Genomic DNA, 25,105 nt, shown 5'->3' on the forward strand with positions numbered 1-25,105 from the left:
TTCTATCTGAGTAGACGGCAACCCCTTGATATTTCGAATTCAACCGAGAATTCTAAATATTTGGACTGAGAGGTACTTTATCATTGGATGCATAAGAAATTAGCTACTTTATGCAGCCTCTGTGTTTGCGCGTTTGAGAGCTAGCAAAGAATTCGTTATAATTGGAAACCGTTTGACGACGTTTAGCTAAAAGCTGTACTTCAGAATACTATATGGGTCGTGGAAGTAAAAGGTTATCTAGGAAGGCAAGTTTATTGGGATTGATACCTTCAAGGGACAAAAGGAATGTGAAGCGTATGGGATGTTCAACAGGATGATTAGTTAGCTAGATTTAGGACAGCAAAACAAAGGTATTTAAAAAAAGAAGATTGACTCTGAATTAGAAATCTAGGAAGTTATACAGAGTGGCAATGAAATAAGTGGTCTCATTTTGGTAACGTACTCTATTGTTCCTACAGATGAAAGAAGATCATAGGAATATTTAGAAAGTAACTTGAAAAAATGTTTCAAAATGTTTTTTTGAGTGTTTCTATTTTAGCAATATTGTTATCAAAAAGTAAATTCGTAAGATGTCTTCAAAAATAAAAATCCAAAGTTAATTCAGAGGAGTGTGCAGGCCGTGTGATTGGCCCTCCTCTGATAATCCATCGATTATTGTAACTGTTATTAAAATAATTCCGAGTTATTAATAATTTGAAGATCAGTTTTAACGAAATCTTTTTCTGGAATTTCTTTAAGGTAATTTTATCATATGCAAAGAATGTTTATATCTATGTTTAATTACTAGGTTTACATGATCCTTTTTCATCCCTAGGAAGAGTGAAATACACCCTACCAAAGTGGAGTGACCTATTTCAATATTACGCCTGGGTTTATTACTTGTTATCAATTTTGTTGAGTTTCCTTTCACGAAATAACTATCGTAGCCCATTGAAAAAAATGAACTAATTGTACTGATCATCACAGACAGAAAAGGTAACTGTCCAAGCGACCTCTACACTAACCCAATTATACCCTTTGCAAGGATCTTTATTGGTAGCTGCATGCAAAGACGCAAACGCGCCATTCGTCGTCAAAAGGTTAAACGAAACCTTCACTGTTCTTCATCATAATAAATTTCACCTAAAATACAGCCGAATAACTCGATTCACTTAATCGTCAACGTCTCTGTTTCAGCATTGTTTCCAAAAAAAAAAGTGAAAATAATAAAATCGTTGTCAATGACGAAGGTAGCCGTCTGCGTTCATGGGACGCAGCCCCTTTATCGTCCTGAAAGAACAATTAGACGTAGATTTTTGTTGCGTCAAACATGCAGGCGGTGCGATTCGTTCCGTTCCTCTTTCCTCATGCATATCAGTGCTCGAGCTAAAGGCAATTGGTCAGACGTTCATTGGTCGCTCATTCCACGAGGCACAGAAGATGATTCGATGAAATGAGTTTCTAGCCGATTGAGATTGAACGTCGTTCAACATCACGACTAATTGGTCAACGTCAAACGGCCCGCCCGCGAGCAATTAATTACGATTCGACGAACGACAGGACTCTTTTCAATCGTGAAACGCTTAGGATTCGCTTTTAAACGCGACAAAGATGTTTCTCCTTTCGACGATAATTATTGCTTCCAAGTGAAATTCATTTGACGTTCGCGACAACTGTAGTTTCACGATAATTTCCAATGGAACGTCGGCAATCGATTGTTATACATTATCACGTTTAGGAAATTTCGAAAAACACGATTGCTCGCGAATACCGATCATTTATAACGTTTGCATACGGCTACGAATGTTACGATAATGACACAGATGATCGTGGCATGATGAGTGACAGTGATGACAATAACGAGAGGAGCGAAGATTATTGCGTGCATGTGCAGTGACCAGTGGTGTACCTATAGAGGCTAGCTTTAAGATCGTGAGCAAAAACCCCACGCGTGAACTATAATATATACATACTTGTGACAGACTTCCTAACCATTCACAAGAAAGCTTGCGAAGAAACGACGAAAATCGGCACTGTTATTCGAAAATATTTCTCAATTTTTGCAAATAATAAATATCTCTTTTTACGATATTTCTATCAGTAACTCTTAATCACTTTCGCTAGCCAAATAGTTTCGTTTATAAAAATCATAATATTTAATAGTATGTAAATTCAGTAGAATAAAGCTTCTTACAATATCTTGAGAATTAGATTTGAAGAATCATCAAGGGTTTTTATACCCTCGTCAAGTAAAGAACAGAATAGTTAGAAGGGAAGCAATTCTTTTTTCATAAAAGGAAAGTAACTCGAAACTTTTAAATTAGGTTTTCCTCTTACTCACATATATTGAAGTATTTCTGAATCCCTAATAATTAAGAAACTCCATCAGAGTCTCTCACAGAAGTATCACAGATCCAGCCGTAGCTGCTCGATCCTGGAAGCGATCTAGAGTATCTACAGCCTAGAGGCTCGTGAACGGTAATCGAAAAGTCGGATGGCAGTTCCAGAGAACTTGCCCCGAAACTTCTCGTCGTGCCGATTTTTCCTCGTTTCCACTCGCGCCGCGCGTTCGCGTCACTCTCGACAAAGATAAAGAAAAGTAACGAAAAGAAAAAAGAAAGAACAGAAGGTGGAGAGTGGTGGCAGGGTACGTGAGTGGTTCGAGAAGAAAAGTTGGTGCTCTGGTGATCGCTCCTCGCTAAAAAGCTAAGTTTCGCGTGAGAGTTGGCCAATTATATATAGAGAGAGATAGAGAATATATAATAATAATTATACAGGTGCGTATCAAGTGGCCTGGCCAATCAGCGAGAAAGAGAGCTCGCTCGGTTGTCACGAGCTCTCTGTTGCTCAGCTTCATTCAATCGCTTATTCTTTCTTGCTCTGATATATTATATTTTGACTTTAAAAACCATTCTCTTTTTTCGTTGTTGGTTGGTTTGTTTGAAAGCTTTGGATACTGAGGCTTACCAAGTGGGACTCTGGGCTGGTGAAGGTGACCACAGTGCCGTGAAGCCGCCTTGCGCTTATCGTCGCCGCAGCCTTCTTAACAAACGGTGGTTGTGGGTCCAATTGCGTGTGTCGGCCCGATTTTTAGCCACGATCACGAGGGGCGCGCAAGAGACAGCAACATTGAGAATCGATTTTAGAAATATTTATTCCCGCCTTGGCTGTCGAAATTCAGGGACTCCTCTTTTCGTTCTCCCTTTCAAATGCTTTGGCAACACTGTCATCCGAATCTTGGCTTATCTCGTTTTATTTTACTCTGCCTCGGGGACTAATAGCGAGCTCGAGAGTTTTATGAGGAGAAGGGATATGATATTGGAGATGTTCAAATAAAATATATATAGTCTTTAAAAAGTAGCCGCGGTAATATGATAATATAGAGAATGTTAATTTCGGGGACCATGGCAATAAATTTACGAAGGGAATTCGTTTATTCTTGGGATATCTGACAGTGTCCTGTAAAAGAAGGTTGATTAGTTATCGTGACGTCTGCTGGCGTTTATTCTGCTCCTGAACTGGGTCCTATTAAAATAGAGTTAACTATGGCTACAAACTTATATCTAATCTAGACAGTCTGGAGAAAAGAATTGCTTCTGAGCTGGAAGGGTTCCCTGCAAATTGAAGGGTGATTTGTTTCACTAAAGGTGGGTCTACACTACACGATATAGAACAAAGTTATACAACCCAAGTTAAGCTGGGTCTACACTCCATGTTATATAACGAAGTTATATAACTTTTTAGAAAGCAGAAAGGAGAAATGTTACACATATATAACATTTGTTTAAAACAAACATTATACATATGTCTTTTCTCTATTTTTCAGAAACTTATATAACACCTAGTGTGTACCCAGCTTTATATAAGTCTTAAGTATAGCTACAATAATCTTCTTGGATTATGGAATAATTCTTGGAGTAAAAAATGAATTCCAGGGCTCTTCAAATCAGCTTATTAATTTTGCTGTTACAATCATTCGTGGGACAAAGGGTAGAATTCGCGAATTCCATGACGTTTCGAATTTATTAGCACTGTTATTTCCATGATTATACGTGAATTTGGTATTCAATAACTGATCGACATTTACGTTGTTCCGCATCGCTTGGTATCTTCCGACGTATACGCGTCAAACGGCGAATGAATTACCACGACTTTAGCGCCATCGAAACGATCGCATCATCCTGTGATGAAATTTCAGTCGACCAAATTACCGGGAACATTAGTTCTTAATTAACGACATCTATTAATTTTCAGAACCTATTTCGATGATTTAGTGTCAGCGTGCTCACTGCTTACAGGTTTGGGTCTTCTGTGCATGAGTTTAACCCTCGTGTAATATGAGGATATGGTTTAGAAAATGGCGGGGATTTCATAATGTAGATCGTATGATATAATTGGCATTATGAGTGAAATTAACAAAGGATTCCTTTTTACATTTCAGCACTTGTAATGTGAAACCACTAGGATTTCACTGAAGTGGAATTTAAATTTATGTGAGTTATTGTATTATACGAAGGTTCACTATGAATGACTTTTTTCGTGGAGTGGATACGTTGGACTTTTAATTAATGAGCGAAGTAAGAACGAAAAAGTTATGAAAATGATGGTGGATTTAGCCTTTGCGTGTTTAAAATTGAGGAAGATGATTGGCGGTATTTTTTATTATTAACTGTCTTGCATTAGTAAACTGACGTGAACTTATTAATCCTGTCAATACACTGAAATCTGTATGACATAATATATTTTTAATTTCCTTCTTTATATTTCCAATCACTCACGTGGTAATTAGAGAAATATCCAGCAGTGAAAATTACAGTTCTTATTAAATGTAATGTTTATTTATTAATTTCACATTCATAAATGAATAAAACATTCTTTTGAATTAAAAATGTTTAAATAGAATAGCAGGATAGGAGTATAAAATGTGATACAGAGTGAATCACTTAATATCAGTACTGAACTTATTACTTCCTTCATTATCTATTACAAAGATAATCTTGTCTACATCAAAGAATTCGAGATTCACTTTTTAGTTTGTCGTAGCATTCTATAATCGATTTAACGGGTTTAATAATAAATTAATTATATCCTACATCAAAAATATGATTAAAATACTGCAAATTTCATTTCACTTATTTAGAGTCACAGGACACTGCAATGCTGCTATCAATGCTACCATGCACTCCAATATTTATTCCCTTTCAGATTTTTGTATCGAAAATATTTATTAAAAATTATTCGACCTAGTGTTTGTTCATTTCGTTTATTGCAAATTAAGCCTGATTTATTCACTCCATTTTTCCAGACTATTACGCAGTTTAAATCATTCAACGATCACGGCAGACTAAAAAAAATATATTCACTGAATATTTTTCGCATTGAATGTTTGTTCTGCGGTAAATGCAATCATCGGCTCTGTCTAGCATTATAATGTCTGGAGATCTGACAGAATATACATTAAAATCGTGGTATTTGCATCAGCACTCCGGTATTGAAGCGACACAAGAGAATGCGAGGAAATCGCTGTATGATTCGTCTTTAATTAATTTCTGAATTTCTGGGGTTCATTGAAATATAAAACAACGAATTTAAATCGCCAATTTATCGTATTGCAATAATGCGTTTTAACCCTTTATTACGAATCGTTCGCTTAAAGAGCATTGAATGTTAATATTTTATTGGAGATATTCCATCGTTTATTGTTGAGAAATTGTTTGAAAATTTAAGTTCGATCAATTAATTATTTTCCTCGTGATCTTTTTAAAATTCTTCATAAAAGGAAAATTCAACTGGCTTTTAAAGATTTTAGACTGCTTTGGGAAGTATTTTTGATTCTACAATCATTTAAAAATTAATATTATTTAGTGTGTAGGATTTTCGATGATAGATGTTAGAAATTTTAAGGGATGATTCTACAGACTACATTAAGACGAAAATGAAGAATGACGAAATTGTATTCGAGTTGTGAGTTGTTAAAGATACACGTAATGTATGAAAGTTAAATGTGTCTGACTTGACTCATATTATTGAGTTATACTACTGAAATTGGCATGGAGAATCATCGTCTGATGTAAACCACCGATGTCAAAGTATCTATGTCTATTTTGTATCAATGTGCTGTTCATCATTAACAGAAATAACTCTTATTTATGCAGTTTTCAGTGTTCTCAGCATTAAGTGACAAAAAAAATAAGAACTAGGTACTCATTTTACCTGTTCTACTAGTTCTGCTGTTAAACTAATCCTGTGCAAGTTTTTCATAAGAAAAGCATATAGAACTAGCTAGTACTAGACCTCCTAAATATCACAAAGAAATATATCTCTCATTTCCTTAGAAATAGTTAAAGACAGAGCTATACACTTTCTAAAAAGCTTCACAAAAAGTAATCTTTTTTATCTTAAAAAACAGCTTCTCATATACATATATAAAACAGAAATTGCAGCAAAATCTCTCAATCGATTAACCGTATTCATCACACCTACCCTAACACACCTAAACGATAGCACGTCCATCCGAAGTCCACAGCACTCAAAGGGTTAATGAACGCTGCTTATCGCGTGTCGCGCCCTGTTTCAGGAAAAAATCGAATTCCCGGACAGTTTGAAATTGTTTTTCAGCAAGCAAAAACGACGAGCGTAAATCAAGGGAATCGTGAGCAACGACTAACGCGAACGAAGATGAATGTTCGTCGATCATCGACGTGCTTGACGATAAATCAAACCGTTGGCCGCGCATTAAAACGCGCAGGGCGACGAGTGCGGGGAGCGGCTGGCAGCGCGTACTCGCATTATGCGCCTACGATCGTATTACCCGTGCAAAATAGTACACGAGCCAGTAGCGGATCGGGACGATCGATAATTCGCCAATTTCTACAGCGAATATCCGCGAGACGGTTGTTCGATTGTGAAATCGAGTCGTGAACCCGCGGCTGAGGTTCGAGCGAATTAATATTTTGCCCAGAGGGCTCTGTGACGCTGGCGTCTCTGCCTAGACCATGAGATTCGATGGTAAAACAAAAGGAATAGCAAGGAGGAAGTTGGCGAGGACAGGTGAAGATGTGAGGGTTGATGAAAGGGCAAGGAAGGATAGTTAGTTTGAAATAATTAGAATTTGAAATTTTTTAAGGAATTGTAGTGAAATGTCACATGAGAGGATTTTTGATGAGGATCTTGTGTGTTTGTTATGATTAGTGACGGTGAAATTTATATGTTTGGAAGGGAAGCTTTTAAAAAAGGAAGAGAGAAATTGTGAATTATCTTTGAATTTTTTAAAGAATTTTATTCTTGATTTTGAATAAAAACCGTTTTTATTAGATTGAAACTTAAATTTAAAATATTGAAATCTTTTTATCTGGGAGGCTAAATTATTATTTGCTTGTTTATGTATTGTTCATTCTTCATTAAACTGTTATTGGAAAGCCATTTTTACTGATGATAATACAAGTGGTGCACTTCCATTAATTGCATGCAGTATTTAAGACCATAAAAGAGATAGCTGCAGTAATATAAAGAGGATATTTAAAAACGAAGGGGAAAAAGGAACGCCAAGATAGAGCCTGAAACATATCCACTACAGGGTAAGAGCAGATGTGCGTGAAAAACGACGAAATAAATGAAGTGGACAAAAAGTGTACTACAGGGTGGGAAAAACTCGTATACGTTATGATCGTTTGTCTTCTATTAGTCGATAATAGACATGTTTTTTTTATTAAGTTGCTACCGCTCAATTGCGCGAATCGTGATAAGACAAACACTTTCGCAAATTTTTTACGATACACCAAGCGTTCTCACTTTAAACTCGCCTAAAATAAAATGAACAGATTCGTTTTTGAACATTAAATGTCAGAGAACGCTATATGTATATTGATTTACTTTTTTAGGTCTATTGAAAAACAAATACTAATAAAATATTTTGCATTCTGTACTAAAAATTTTATGAGCACTTTGAAAAACACACTTTATTTACACTAAATTTAGTAGATATTACTGTTACCTTTTTTACTGAAATTTTTTCGTTTTATTAGTCATCTTGACAGAAAAATAATTTCCGGAATGTAAAAAAGTATTAACTTTTTTCAAATGTTAATAATGTATGCTCTGAATAGACATATATTTTCTGTATAGATAAGTTAGCTAATTTGGAATAGGAAGAAGTCAATTCATTTTTTATTTTTATCCACGATTTTACGAAAACATCCAATTCCCAGCAAAAAAGTGAAAAAAAAATGGAGACGTGTTACAAATTGCTAATTTTTTTGCAGTTTTTCCTAAGGAGCGGGGCTCTACTGCGAATGAATTAGCGCCATCAAGATAGCAAGGTCCCTTTAGAGTGAATTCAGACCTGCAATTTAGCGAGCTATGTACATTGTCAGCCATGTCCCCTAACGAATAAATCCCCCAGAGATTCTCTGTGAGATAACTTTTACTTCGTTTTTATAAGATTTTATACAAGACTTTCCTAAGATAAGTTTAACGAATTATGCCGTCGCAATGACACTTCTATTCTGTTTTATAAAATAGATAGCAAGAAATTATGAGGAATTATGTTCAGACAGTAACTTGACGAAAGTAATTGGAACATTATTACATTGACAGTAACGTCTTTAACGAAACGTTAACACCATTTTCCTAAAACAATTTTACTGAATTTTGTGTTTCCTAAAAAAATAATTACAGAAATAGTCGTGATATTACATCCTCAAAATTAATTAGTTGTTACATTGCTTGCACTTGAAAGAATGTAATTCAAGAACTGGTAAAATTACATTCACTTGAAATTAAATTTCAGACAAACGGTTGCTTGTCCAACCAAATATATGAAACAGTGTTTATACAGATAAATACTACCTTATTTGATGCTAAATATTTATCTTCTTCAATATGTTGTCGTCAGAATATTTACAATATTAAAAACGTTCTTTTTATGCGAAACAGTGTATAACGAAAACTGGGAACTACAATGAGTACAGTTTGCAATTTTGCAACCCTTGAATTATGTAAAAAATAGCAAGTTTGATGAAACAACAGAGTTGTACGAGGCAAATTAGGAAATACACGATTCTAGTACCTTAGATGCACTGTGTACATACATTCTCTCGAAGTATTAAGGGCCACGTCATAAATATGAGAGTGCATACTTCGAGCTTGAGTATTCACGAAACTTTGTTGCAGACACCTGTGCAACTTCATTACCGAGAATGCAATTAATCCTTGACACATGAATTAAGGAATCTCATCTGAGATCCCGCATCAGTACCATGTAATACGAAAACAACATATTTTGAATATTCAACTGCTATGTTGCGTCTTCATTAGAGAATTTCGGAAGTCTGACCAATTACGTATCTATTCCACTGGCCATATTTACAGTAACAAGTAATTTAGATAACTATCTATTATATATATTATAATTAAATGAATAATAAATTCCTAAAAAATATTCCATTTTTCTATCATAAAAATTACACTCCCAAATATGTTATATTTTTATTTCTCGAATAAAATGGCAATACTTGCAGGTACTACATCATAATTACTCTGGAATTGTTTTACTCTTTAGAGGTCATTATTACGCTCCAAATATTTGTTTCGTTCTTTTCAACCGTGTGCTTCTTTTTGCATTATTACAGTAATAAACATTCCACGCTGGGTAATATTTTAGACATTACAGCTCCACTGCACATGAATTCACATGATACAGTCACGTACGAAGGACAGGTAAATAAAATGCAAAGTAAAAACAATCTTTTTCTATGAATCATCATTTAAATCACTTTGTCAAAAATAATGAAGCTTTTGATGTCTTATAAATAATGCCTTACAAATCGAGATTAAAAGAGCATTGATCTGAAGAACATAGCTCGTATTAACATTTTTCATTTCGACATTTCTTTATTGCTTAAAAGCCAAGAGACCAACTCCACCTTTCCCTCGCCTCGTTTTACCTCTGTGCCACAAATTTTCCACCATTGTTGCATTTTTTTTTCCTCACCATGAACTAGCACAATCTTTTGCATTTTTATATAATGCAGGGCTTACTTTTTCATTAGGTTCTAACTGGCGTTATCTTAGCCTCGACAAATTCACAGCTCGAGATTAAAAGGGTCAGATAAAATAAATGATTACGACTTTATCGGTCTTCCGCTCGGTGAATTTCACGTTCCAAGGAGGAAACGAATGTGGGATCCGCTTTCAGGCGGTGCAATCTACGATGTCAAATTATTAAATGATCCTAGATGATGCATTATCGCGACCGATCTGAACTATCGTCAACAAAATTCCAGCAGCGTTCGAAAGCTCTATCGACATGATATTTTTGTGGAACGATTCTTCAAGACGTCACGTAAACTCCGTTTCTCAGCGGGACTGCTAACTTTCCGCGATTTCGTGAGTGATTGTGATGGTGTCACACGAAACACGTGCGCAGAAATATGGATGGAAATTCGCTCTACAGTGCATGGACATTATTCTTCGAAGGAATTTTCATTGTGCTGAATTTCTCTAAGAGATGAATAGAAGTAATATTGTAGAAATAAAAATAGTGTTCGTAAAGATATTTTTTATATTTTCATTTTGTCATTTTTCCAAACTGGACTCAAATGTATATTTTACATGAAAAATATTTTCTTTTTCCAGAGGTGAAACTTAAAAATGGGTTTGAAAATCAACTGAAACTATTCTGGGAACGATTTTTACAATCTCAAGTACTTTTCATGATAAAAATATTTTCATAAATACTGAAATTAGATATTAAAAATATTTTTCTTAGTAGAGTGTCGATTTATGCGTGGATAATTAACCTGTATATTATGTAAAAATCTCTTGCATTGATACCCACATTATATAATATACATTTTATCAAAAACAAGGCGTACTATCGTCGCCCATAAATCGCGAGAACCGGAGCACGTGCGTCAGCGAGGTAGATTGGGTTCCTAAGTCGTTGCGAAGGGGGTACGTGATATTATTTGAATAGTTAAACGGCTTTAGTTACGTTATTAGCACACCTTCATTATGGTGTTTTAGGTAAAATTAATTTTATTTAAATTAAGTATTAAATCTTTCCAGTTTTGTTCTTTTTTAAAAATCTGGGTTGTAAGGTGTTCTGCATTTTTCAGCAGTGGGGATGAAAGAAAACAAGGGTGTTAGTCAAAGAAATGAGTGCAATGGCACTGAGTTTATAACGGGTAGAAATAAAATTTTCAACTGTATGAAGTTTCAACTCTGTCTATTTTATTTTTAGTTTTTTGAATCAGTCTTTTGAGTCAGTTAATTAGAAATAATTGAAAGGGCTAGTCTTTTTGAATCCATTTATATGAAAGGGCCTACTGAATACTTAATGAATATCATGTGTACATACACTATAGTGCATAAGTATTTAGACACTTTTACATTGCTGGAAATTCATGAAATACTTACACTTTTTTGTTTATACTAACTGCTGGTCAATGTTGCTATGTCACATTTCCAAAAAATTCGAGTTGAGGCCTTCATTGACATTAAAAACATACAATTTATATTTTCAGAAAGGGGAACGGTATTAAAAGAATTTTTTCATTTAAAAATAAGGGTCCAAGAAGACACAAATCCATGAGACAGTATTCAAGCTGAAAACTTTAAATGCCAATATTTCGCAAACAAAAACATGTGATTTAGGTCTCCTTGCCTTACAACCACAGACACTAGGACTAATCAGACCAACAATCCTTCCACCAAACTTCTTCTCTTCTGTTCTCAATCCACATCCACACTTACTTACTGTCAGATATAATTCGTCTGAGTTGAGTTTCATAGCCAAAACTGTGTCATAGAATTTTACTTGCTGTATTTGATATATTCCAATAATGTGGAAGTGTCTAAATCCATATACATACTAGTGTATATACATCGAGTTTAATAATCCCCAAAAACAATTTAACGAACCGCCAGTCCGCATAAAAACTATTCATCCTCGGTAAAGAGAAGCAGGGAGCAATCTCATTCAGTTGATTCACTTTTTCAAACAAACACTGAACTCCGTATCACGATTATTTCTGAAACTTCCACCTCAGGCGGAAAGTTCGTGCTGGCCGTAGCGTGAGGAGGAGCGAGCACGAGCGGCTGGTAAAAATGTAGAACAGGAACGAACAACGAGCCCGTAACCGCCGTAGTTTATACAATATTTCGTTGCACGTACGTCACGAGCTTGGACTCGTTCGTTACGTAACAGCTGCAGCCTGATAATGAATGTGAAATACAGGCTCGCAGAGTTACGGGCCTGTTATTGCAGCCTCGCTGGCCAGACCCTCGAAGTGTTCCGAGGAACACTTCCACCCGTGCCAGCAAGAAAGATGGCCGTCAGTACGACTGGAAATAATGTATCGACGAACGATGTGAAAGATGTTCGATTTGCCATTGCTGGAAACACAAGTACCCACTTTTCTCTGATGGTAACAGTTCTAGGATAAGAGGGTGCAAAGAGCTTTGAGAAATTTAGGACATTTTAGCGGAGTCTGAGAGCGCGATGCACTTAGAGAAGCGTGTGCGTTATCGATGGTGTGTTTGTAAATGAAATTGAAGGCAGATAATCATATGACTACTCCAGCTTCGAAGGATTCATGAGATGACTGTAGTGTTAGCAGAGCTGGGCTAAAGTTTTGTGAGGCCTGGGGCTGATACGTTGGATCCCTGGGCGAGAAACGCCATAGACCAATTCTGCTTTATAATATAATATATTTCGGTAATGTTTCTGTTTACAATATTGAGTATAACTAAATATTAAGCTAATCGATGTGACGACATGTAGCGAGTGTAATTGGAGTATACGCCTGTGGTATGGATTATGGATGAGTCTGACTTTGGACTGAGAGTTAGAGCAGAGTGCAGTATAATGTCTAAGAACATCTAAGTCTGCACTTTTATATAGACTATTGAGGATAGTGGAGAGAGGATGACTAGAGTTCTCAGAGAACTATGAGTAAATTGACGAATTTGTACTTTAACATAGAAAGTGAAAACAGGAGTGACTAGCAGTGCTTATCGATGACTCAGGACTAACTCTAATTCTTGAGACGATTTTATAAAGAAAACTATGTTCAACCCTTGAGTCATAGTAAACTCCAAACTTCCAAAATGAATGCAACTTTTAAAGAAAACCATTATTAAATCAAGAATAATTTCTTTCTTAAGTATCTGCAGGAATTTATTTTAGTATATGAGGCCCCTGAAAGAGAGAGGCCCATAGCTATAGCTTCTACCCTAGCCTCGCCCATAATCCAGGTCTGAGTGTTAGAGAGAAAGAGAATCAGGACAGTGATTACATGGCTGTAGGCCTTATGTGCCGACGATGGCTAGTAATACATGTGGAGTACACGGAGGAGCAGAGCGTCTGAAAAGCGATAGTCCTATAGACTTGGTATTGTTTCTAGGGTAGTAAGTAAACCAATCTCTGCCTAAACAATAGAATTATTGTTCTTGGAGAGTAGAGTTATAGAGTGAAGGTAAGTGAGGCTGTTTGCTTGTAAGAAGATCGCAAGAACTGTTTATTCTACAATCACCGAGGAATAATCATTTTAATAATAACAATCACAATCCAGTTTATACAAGAGTCTCTGAATACACACAGACATATGTATATTATAAAATACTCTGGGTACCTACTGTGTCTCTTATTTTAAACGACACTGTATAGTTATAACTAATCGACTTCATCAATGTAAAAGATAGCTAACATAAGTAACGATCTTCTTCATTAATTTCAATATATTTCTCCATTACTAATTTTGAAGCCAGCACACTTTCTCACAGAGTATCGTACAAGATTAATGCCTGCCACCGTCCGTTTTCCTTAAAGCACGTTTCAGGTTGAAATCACGAATGGAGATCACAAAAACGACGGACGTGGCCATTATTTAAGAAGGTTAACCTTTAACCGCCACTCTTATATATTTCTCTCCCCTAACGTCTCGTGTTTCCGTCCCTTCTTCGGGACGTTTCCGCGCTGGTCAAGAAGAGATCTCGACTCAGCTGGAAAATATATAGCCTGGACTAAATAAAATATCGTCGACGAGACATGAACAGTATCTTCAGACTGAATATGCGAACAGTGGATAGATAATTGGGTTCGTCAAACATTGAGAAAGACATATGAGAGAACAATGCACGAATTTCTAATTTAATGGTAAAAAAGATGGTATTAAGTTACGTATTACTTAAAATCATTTTATCAGAAATCTTGTTAAAAATATTGCTAATATGAAATTTCAAAGTTAAGAAAATTGAGTATGAAATTTTCTGACAGAAATAAATATAAATATGAACTGTAGACTTTTGAATATTAATACTATTAGCATCCTCTAGTAGTAATCCTTTTTAGAATAATAGTAATTTAAAATTCGTGGTTTTTTTGCACACGAGAGGTACCTATGTTTATTTCGAGCGAACCATCACGTTGAGATATCTTGTGTAATATAACCAACATTATTAACTGTGAATTTCGTCCTAACAGCTCCAAACGAAGGTAACCGTAGAAATATGTCACATGAAGGAAACGTTGGCGCTTGAGGTACGCTGGTCGATGCTAGCCACGTTTAAACCAATTTAATTTCGAGTTTCGCGAACGACCGCGGAACAACGAGGCATTCGAGGATTTCGGTATTTCGCCTGGAAACAGCGGAAATTGTCACCGCGGTATTTCTAAGCGATTTTCAGCTGCGCAGAGATGCGAACGCCAAGAGCTTACGAGGTGGAACATGGTGGAAAGAATAAGGTTGACACGTGCTTAAGGGGTTACGTCGCTTTAGTGACTCCAAAATATTGAACTTCGTATAATTTTATAAAATTCAAACTTGGAACCTTTAAAATAATGTATAGAAGATTCCACGATAGAAATTTAAGAACTTATACACGATATCTTAATTACTAAACAAGTTCTCCTAATTTAAGTATATTCTTACAATCTCGTAAATACTAGTAAATAGAACCTCATTTATCTGAACACCTCGAGGGATAAGGTAGTTTCAATAATACAGATCCACATATATCCCCACTACATCTTCTTATTAGTTTGGATAATAGAGATGTGTTATTTTAGTTCTCTACGTCTCCCACATCTATTAGGCGCCAAATTCTCCTGATACAGGAAGTTCATTTTACTCTTTATGGTGATAATAATTGCCTGAACAGGATTTTTCAAAATATTAATAAGTATTATAAGTCCATTGACTTTTTCCTACGCGAGCTTTAAACGTCAATTGTTTCGTTCTTTTAAATTCCTAGGTTTCAATCTGCATCTTTCCTTGCATTCTAAAGTGCTTTCCCCCGTGAAACAAATTTAAAAAAATGTGTGAAATGTTCTACTGTATTCAGACTCTATTGTAGCTACACTTGAAAGGCGTCTGAAATGTGTCTGACTTGATTTGTATCACTGACTTATGCTACTCATGTTCAACAAATATTGCCATGCTTTCGAAAACGCGAGAATACATTTAACGTCAGGAATTAAGATCGTACAAATGGGCGTGAGTGGCCAAAAGGAAATATGTGGAATAAGAGGTAGTCAGTTGAGTAGAAACAACGGAGCAATATAAACAAAGAGACAAGCTGAAATGGTAAATGTTTAGCGTGGTCGCCGCTACGCGAATTACGCTAATCCCGACTCGTGGCAAGAGCTCGTTGTGGGTTTGTGGGTTGTGGAAAGGGAGCCAAGAAATATATACCATCGCATTTGAGCAGCCGAGCTATTCCATTGGGGCGTGCTCCTAAAAACCATGGGCGTTAATTGAAAGCTCGTTTATGATTGCTCTCTAACCACTGGAAAATTGATGTTAACAGGCTAATTCCACTGGAAAGGTAAAGTACGTAATAAAAACAGTAAGAAGCGAGGGGTGAAAAGTGAAAGTGTTTTATTAACTTCCTGGATTCGAATCGTGTTACTGTTTAGCATGTTTATTAAGCTGGAACGACGTACAAGGGTAAAAACTAGTTACTCATGATTTTTAATAGTTCATAAAAATTTCTTCTTGTGACAGTGCATTACATGTCGAAATTTGAACTTGATCGATAAATATTTATTTTCACCAGTTTTCTGAATTTTTTTATATTTATTTTTTGACATCAAACAGAATACAAAAAAATATGTTGAATTAAAAACAGGTATGTTTTCAACTTTTCGGGAACTCCGTTTTCCATTAAAGCACACGCATATACACATATCTACTCAGTTTATATTCTGAATAACCCAAATGTACTTCCTTTAGAAGAGCCAGAAAAATTTCTATTAAAAAGCGTTTCGCCCGAGCAAGCATTCAAGAGTTACCAGGACAGAACAAGAGGCATTGTAACAGCTAAGAAAGAAGACTCCTCGTTGTTTTTCCGTTTCAATAAATCACGGGAAATCTCGTGAGCGCTAGGTGGCTGTCGTGAAACGGAATAAAGCAATATCAGCGACGTATTGCACGCGGGTAGCTTTCGAATGACTCCGGGACGTTTAATAATTCTCCTTTGAGAACTCCATTTGCAATTTTATTGCAAAGAAAACGTCGGCTGTCGGCGAGCTGACGTGTTCCCATGCGAAAATTTCATTTAAATGAACTGGCAACGACAAAATGCCAAATATTTAAGTGTGAAATGAAGTTTTTATTATTCGAATTTTTGTAATATATTGTACTGTAGCTCTATACCTTTAGTTATACTACTGCTAACATAAATGCACTTTTAAAGCTGCTCTTTCAGATGTAACTTTCCAGCATCTACGTTGGAAACGTAAATGACAGAAAAGAAAGGATTAATAAACTAGATGCAAATGCCCAAAATTTTTTCTAGAAATAAACACTACCCAGTAAAAGAAAGAAGATTAGGATTAGTGATGTAACTGCAGGTAAATGAATTTAAAAAGTCGTTAGCTCTGCTAGTGACAGGTGATCCCTTCCGGTGATTTGTAATAATTAAGAACATCAGGTCCGTATTTACAGCCATGTTCTCTCTACACATCACCATGTTGACTGTTTTCGCGGAACTAATGGCAAGATATATTTAGAAATTAATCGAGATATACGAGAATCCCTTTCGCGGCATGGCGGTTTCGGTTGGTCGTATATTGATTTTGCTCGTCACAGTCACTGTTGTGCATGTAATTGAATCCATGATATCGCGTTGAAGAGAGAAATCAAATGAATAACATGCAGATTTAGTTTACATTTTTGTGGAATTATTGCAATTTTTTTCATCCCGAGAAACTGTTCTACATTTTCACTCTCCCTCCACAGAGAATTTACTATTATTGAAAAAGAAATTGGAGCAACTTTTTAAAGCAGTAACTAAATACTTGATATTTCTGTGAAGAAGTATTAAAGTAATCAATTAAATTTGGAAAGTGCCATTAGCCTCCTGGTAACATGAAACATTTGATGAAATAAATCAGTGATAAAATACCTATAAGAAAATTGAAACATGAAAAATACGAAGAGAATCGCTCCTTCTCGTTAACTAAGAAGCTTGAGGAGAATAATGAAGAAAAAATTCACTTCGAGCGTAAGAAGTTCACGCAAAGTTTCTGAGCAGCAGCTAAGCTATAAATGTCGCATCGAGTTCTCGCCTACGTCGTGTCAGGATGAACTTTGGTTGGTTCCGTGGAAAATTAGAATCAACACCTAAGAGCATGTTTCTCCGATCGCCAGAGTTCACGTAGCGCCATCGCGAACAAAACATGGCAATTTCCGATAATCCAATTAGCCAAAGACGCGGGAATTACCGCAAAACCTCTACCTTCAGTTTACTCTTGTTCAATGTACCTTAACCCCTCACCCTCCAATCGCTACCGCTACCTCGTTCGTTTTCTCAAACCCTGTTTCCTGTCTATCCCGCTGTCGTCCTCCATCTATCTTCCATCTTACCGGAAATTTGACGGAAACAGGGAATGAAAAAGAATTTTCATCCCGCGTCTGGTAAAACGTTACAACATATCTGATTACATTTTAAAATTAATGAAGAAAATACGTGGAAGAAAAAGATTTTTCTCCAGAAGCTCAACTGATTGACACCATTTTCTGCGGAATTTGTAAGTTTATTGTCTAAGCACGTGTTTAATTATATTATTTTACTGATTAATTCTGTTGACATCACTATAACTGAATTAGCTAATGCATATCATCAGTGGAATAAGCCTCAAGTCAGACATACTTCACGAGAATTTGTACCATAATTAGTAGCCTTAGAATAAAAACCTGAAATGTAATCCCTGGTTATTCTTGAACTCGTTAAATATTTATCAATGCTTTGTTACAAGGGAGTTTAACATAATATTAACAATTTCAGTTTTCCCTGGTCTATGCTAATTTCAAGATTTTACAAACCTTTCAATTAGACTTGGCAAAGGAAAATAAAACTGCTGGGAGATAAAGCTGAATCGCCTCTGAAGTGACCTTTTAACACCGAAGAATCAACGAGTGGTGCAGCATCCCCAAGCTTTAGCTAAACTCACCGACGAGATTCACTCTCGCGAAACGCGATTCGATTATAGCCCCGGCTAGAAGACGTCTCGTTATCGTTTCTGTCTGGTAATAATGCGAGAATTTCGCTTCAGACCGTGGAATTTGTACAGAGGAAAATTGTACTGTCCCAATTTGCGGTTTAAGTCTCAGGGAATAATGGGGAAAGGAGGCCTTTGATTACCGTCGGAAGGGGCAGCTGCTGATTCGGGATTGTCGTTAGACTGTCTTAATTAAAGCGTAACTGTAACTGGATTCGAAAGAACAGAGGTCAAGTGGATCACCCGATGCACCTCAGTGCCCAATCACGATCTAATCATGGGGTCAGATTCGACGAAGGAAGGTAGAACTAGGTATCGTCTGTTTAGATGTTACACAGTGTAATTACCATGTTCTTAATTACGTTGACTTACAATTTCAGCCATTGCTGTAGTATCTATTATAATTACATTTCACATCATTTATTCTATGCGAAGATTGCGAGATTTGATTGTTCACATGTACCTCTTTTAATATTTTGACTGATATTTATTGTTGATCTGACCTGATAGCCTCGAGGAAGTCTCCAAGTTTGCCATTATATTTCTTCAAGTGACAAGAAGCATACTACCACTTTATAGGAGACACCATCGCTAGGAGTTCTAATTAGAATCAATTACTCTTTATTTCTCTCACTGGAAATCAGTGGGGAGGTAGGGGTGAGATCTCTTTCGTGGTTGTGAGGATTCTTGCTTTATAGCTAGGTTCCTGATCATGAATTAATAAGTATTCTTAATCGATGAAACTTGTCTTGTGGATTTTTATTGATAATGCGTGTAGCACTAGACTTAGGATGAACTAAACTTCATACTTATGAAGAACACTCCTAGCAATTACTACTACCAAGTGAGTAACCTAGGATGAATTAACCCTCGTTTAGAAAGGAATCATCGAGGATCCTATATTTATACCTTTTTTTATTTTTAGAAGTAGAATACGATACCAAATTTTACCCATTTATGTAAGAATCGTGAATCCTAATTTGCAAGCGTGAACCGAGACACCTATTATCATAATTTGGTATATTGAATAAAATTGTTTAAATTGTAACTACACCTATTTCTGAATTACTCTGTACATGTTACCAGCATTTTTACATTGATTACGGGTATTGTACCTTCCATTTGAGCTAGTAATTCAAAGACTGCAACGCTCTTCGATTTCGTGTAATCCCTATCCATCAATTTGGGGCTGGTGCTTCGTTACATCCATCTCTCGTGAAAAAAATGCGGCGAAATGAAGCCCCGATGGGCAGCTGAGAACGGCATAAAGTGAAAGGCGGGCATGTATACAGACGAAAGGCCCTCGAGTGGCCGCGAGCATTGTGGTTCGTTGCAACTTTCGTTTGCAATACTTTTCGCGGGTAATTATAACATACTGGGTCGAGAGTAAGTAGTTTGGTCGCCCCTGAAATTTGAACCGTCGAGAACGAGGTAATAACGCGGCAACCGGCTTCCCTCGTTGCTTGTTTCTGGCTAGTTTTCTGCTTTAAATGAAATTAACTACTGGCCACCGACGGGGCTTTGGCGGCGTTATAAACACGAGAGGAGGCAAGGTAATAATGGGGATAAAAGAACGCGACGGGGATTATAGAAGGTAAATCAGTGGTAGTACGTTGTTGAAATTTTGATACGTACGTGATTACAAGTATGCAGTGTTGCATGTCGCTTGCAGAATAAAAAGGCCCTATCGATGATTTAGACACTTCACTTTTTCCTAATCTAAAGATTTGTTTATTCGATCTTTTTCCCTTCAATTTTATTTACTAATCCTAGTGAAAAAGCTTAATTTTTGAGGAAAAATCGTGTCGATCTTTTTCGATAATTTTATTAAAATTTAGTTTCTGTAGAAACGAAAAAAAATTAAATTGTTAAAATATTACCTAGTACTAAGAGAAGTCTTAACTATTTTCGTAGTTTTAGCTAGGTATAAGTCTAAATAAAAAAGAAGCATTTTATCTATCTCCACAATTTACCTTTTATTTTTCATTTTGTTAACTAAGAATGAATTAACAAACGACTTGCCCCAGACACTACTATCTTTAAATATTATAAATTGAATTTTAGTTGTACACTACAATCTTTATAATTTTATTTTAATCACATTTGTTAAAGAAATGTATAAATAGGATACGTTACTATACGTGAAAGTTACATGCCCGTAGTTCCATTCAAACGCAGCCGAAAAAGGGGAAAAAAGGAATTAAAAAGAATCTAAAAGTTTCGACTGAATTTTCAGCGGCCTCTTTAACCGTGCTTTTCCGCATGTCCTACTCGATTCATCGAGAGAAACATACGTTCTTCCGTACGAAAGTATTTCCCATAGGTTCGCAAGACTGCTTTGAAAATGTTGCATGCTGATTTACTCGGAAAATACGTTTCACTAGTTAATCCCTCGGAATTCACTGCCTTTGCTCAGTTAAGCTAAGGGTGGATAAGTACTCTCGTATATAATATGTAGGCAATGGGTTCCGAATAAAATTAAAAAAACGAATATTAACGTTGCACTTAAAAAGTATAATAAAAATAACTCACATATTTTCCAAAATAATAATTACAAGTGGCGATAAAATTTACGAATCATCCTTGAGAAGAATGGTTAACTCTGATAATTAGTGGGTATTTCACGTCAATCATAATGATGAAAATATTATTTTACATTAATTTTTTGTTGTAGTTTGAAATGGATTAAAATTCAGGTATCTATTCAAAGGTTTCAGATTACAGACTCCAAAAGTAGCGCATAGAAAAAAGCAACGTGGATGATTTTTTACGAGCGCGTTCACTTCCTCTCGGAAGGCTTCTGATTTATCTACCGGATTTTCCGTGCTCGCTCGCTTGTTTCGCGCGCGCTGACACGCAACGCTGCTTTGCTGTCTCACGTGTTTATCATTTAACTAACGAACGTCAGCCGAGCAGAAGGAAATCGGAAGTCGAAGTTTATCTACGATTCGAGTGGTTTGACCTGTCAATGCTTGCCTGCCTCTACCATTTTTCATATACAGAATTTGCTTCGTTCCATATGAGAGACCGCGAGGAAAATTATCAACCCCGACATTTTGTTTAATTCTAACTCTTAACTGATACGGTGTTAATATTATATAAACATTGCGATTAAATTCCTAAAATTACTTAATAGTAACATTGATGGTGACTTGAACTGAACTATGATTCAATAATTATTTACCTTGTTGCTAGCAGGGTAATTGATCTAAGATCCTTCTGGTGGTGTTTGCACGATATACGCTGTCCAAATTTCTTCAAAGGAACCAGTCGAAACTGCAGGTTTAACACTTGAGAGACGCACAAGAATCTAGATAACACTACTGAACACTCTCACACTTAACTTGTATCTAAGTTTATTTCTTCGACAGTTCGCTTCGAATAAGGACAGTCTACTAGGTGGTGACATGAATTGACGAATCAGTGTTCACCAATGTTCTAATTGGTTCAGAGAATCAACGCCCACCTTGCCACTTGTCGGACCTCACATACCGCCTTGGGAGTTTATGACACTTTAATCACTACTGCAATCACTGCTGAGCATCAGTGATGCTGGACATTCTGCCATGACTGTGTAGAAGTAGTAGGATAATGTACTTGGTCATGGCAGAATGCCTTACATCACTGTTAAGTACTGACAACTCAAAACTGATGATCAGTATTGCCATATGCTGGAATAAAATGTCTTCCAGTGACGTCATAGAATCGAAAAGTGGTGGCACTGCACTCTTCGGCTCTGTGACGTCACTGGAAGACATTTTACCCTGTAATATGGTAACACTATTGGCGATCCACGTGTTTGGGACCGTATCCCCGCCAATTATTTTAGAACTAAATTACAGTTAATTTATCAGATCTGTACCTGAGATCTGTACCAAACTAATCCAAGTACTTTTTTCTTATTTTTCAGGAGAACCGAAAATCAAATGCGATTACTAATTTCTTAACATAGTATTCGAAGTAGTTTATACTATTCAATGTCTTTCATTTATAATGTAAATGAACTAAATACCTGTTATTCTAATAAAAGGAAGAAAAAGCAGTAAGATTCTATGAAACACTCAATTTTGAAAGAGATTGATGAAAAAAGGGTTGGTCTGGCTTTCAGGCACAGAAATGCCCTTCAATAATATTTTTAAGGAGGCTCTATCATAAACTCGAGTGTTAACAAAAATCTGTAACTGCTAATACTCTAAGGTACACAAAATTATAAAATTAGCCATTAGGTACTGTATGTTTAACTTTCTTATTAAACTGGATAATCCTCAAAACATGGAAGTCAAATCCTGATATAAAAAGCTAACTGCCTGGGGTACATCTCTACCCCCATCAGTATTATAAAGGTTACTCGAGGTTCCACTGTATTAAAGTCAAGTATTAGAGTCAAGTATAAAGTTTGCTTCACACCATACCTCACACCATTGTTACACGTTAAATCCTACAAAAATCTTAAAGACGAATCGTCGTAAAATCTCTCAAAATTGTGTATTACGTCCTCCATCGAATCTGTCTGCATTCTACAATCTACATATTTGGACGTCTGATTTTCCCCAACCTCGCTACGTTCGCGCGGACACGTCGGTCGACAGTCGCTCATTGCAGCTCTTTGGTTTCGCCGTGTTTGCCCGCAGAATTCCGTCGCAACGTTTATTCGTAAATCAATGGCGCTCGTATCTACGAAGCACAGTCATCTCTCGATTATACGCGCTCACGTATGAACCGAGATATCGAGATTTTCTATGAAATTTCTCCGAATTTGCCTGTTTGTCACGATCGAACGTTTACCATTGCGCTACATTGTCACGGTGAAACAAAAGGTAGAAATTTTCGAATTCGTCACGGAAGTACGGTTGACCGGGGACGAGCTTTCAATGAAATAAAAATAAAGAATAAAAGGATGGAGGTGTTTACTACAAATCAAACGCTTCGACAATTATTTTCTGCGACGCAGACACTAGTCACTGCTGCTTATCTTAGGACCTCGTCGATTTAATTTACACGAGATCTCGTGAATGTAATATTTTGTTCTGTTGCAGATTCGAATGGATTTATGCAGTGTAGCTCGTTGAAAATAAAGATTGCCTTTGTTTAGATTGGGTTCTGATGTTCGTTCTCGTCCCTGGTGTCCAGTAGTTCAGTAGTATCATCTCACTCGCTTGCTTTTCATTTGGACCCTTTCAACAGTTTCATAATCATAAGTCATGCTGCATGACTTGTCGTGTGTGGTGTTTGAGGTTTCTTGACAATAGAGGTACTAACATATGACTGTATGTGTAGCATCGCGTGGCTCTCTGACTGACGACGGGAACTGGAGTGGGAAACCACAAAGCGAGCTCTCGCATGGACGTGGTTGGCGGTGGTTTATATTTCTGTTTTTTTTTTTTTTTTTTTTTTTTAAGCTGGTAGTAATACATAGTATTGAAAAATATTGAGGAAATATTTGTAGTAATATTTGAGTACTACTTGAAATATAATTTGGTAATTGCTTAGTATTCAGTTAGTGCAGAAGTATTAATAATGCTTAAATATTGATATGCAATGATAAACTATTGATAAATAATATTAACCAATATTAAATTAATATTTAGGTACATCAAATTCGAGTAACATGTGAATAGTGAGCATTAGTAGAGTAATACTGGATAAATATTCAGAGAATCCTTAAATACTCTAAAAATATCTAAATGAAGATTACAATAAATAAGAGTTAATTTATACTCACTCAATGACGAAATTCAACGCTAAATAATAATTCCAGTAACGTTCCAATTAAATCTCAATAATGATTGAAGATTAACCCTTAACTACGGATACTCAATTTTAAATACACAGACACTGATTAAAACCCATTGATGTCCAATACTTTTAGAATTAATATGATGTTAATTTGAATGTATAAACGAGGTAGGACATGAAATTCCAACTTTCATTATAAAGGCTTTGATATTTAAATGAGAGTAATAATAACAAAATATCATGCGAAATCGACCAGACTCCCTATCAATAGTTAAGGATTAACATTCAGGTAACAAGGTTAAATAGTATTAAATATTCCGATAACATTTAGATATTTCATAACAACAGCATAACAGCATAATTACGAGTAGTATATGCTGTATACAGGCTGATCCATTCGAAGTTTCACATCTGATTATCTCCTACACTATAGCTCGTTTCAAAAAATATTTTAAATAAAACTTACCCTATATCGGGAAAAACATCTTAATGATCACAATCTTTCTCTATGTGGATGTGTTATTAAACCTTTTAATACTAGAAGTATAATCATACGATTATACTCGTCATGAGGAAATAAAATACTGTTTGTAAGCTTTCCCATTTTATAATAATTAATTCAAATTCACAATAAGTGTATTTATTCTGCGTTTGTCGAATACACTAAAATGACGAATACTTAAAAGTGATCGTGTCCCCATAACGAGTATACTCGTCAAACACCGTCAAGGAATTAAAACATTTTTTGAAAGCAACTATAGCGTAGAAGATAATTTCATATCAAGTTTCAAATGGGTCATCCTGCGTTTAACGAATTAACGCCACACAAAATTTGAGGAAATTAAGATAAACTTTGGAAACCACGCAGGTCTGGCTCCCAAGTAG

General features: G+C 36.0%; 1 protein-coding gene across 1 annotated transcript in view; it reads right to left on the reverse strand.

Annotated features, from left to right (window-relative positions):
• Nrx-1 (neurexin 1) overlaps window positions 1-25,105 on the reverse strand; it is a 370,027-nt gene that overhangs the window by 125,644 nt on the left and 219,278 nt on the right. Inside the window, exon 10 of the mRNA XM_076377439.1 lies at window positions 2,947-3,018. Within this exon, the coding sequence (XP_076233554.1) occupies window positions 2,947-3,018 (72 nt within the window). The remainder of the gene's footprint in view (window positions 1-2,946; window positions 3,019-25,105) is intronic.

This window comes from Calliopsis andreniformis, chromosome 5 (genome assembly GCF_051401765.1).
Source record: "Calliopsis andreniformis isolate RMS-2024a chromosome 5, iyCalAndr_principal, whole genome shotgun sequence".
In the NCBI taxonomy this organism is placed as follows: Eukaryota; Metazoa; Arthropoda; class Insecta; order Hymenoptera; family Andrenidae; genus Calliopsis; species Calliopsis andreniformis.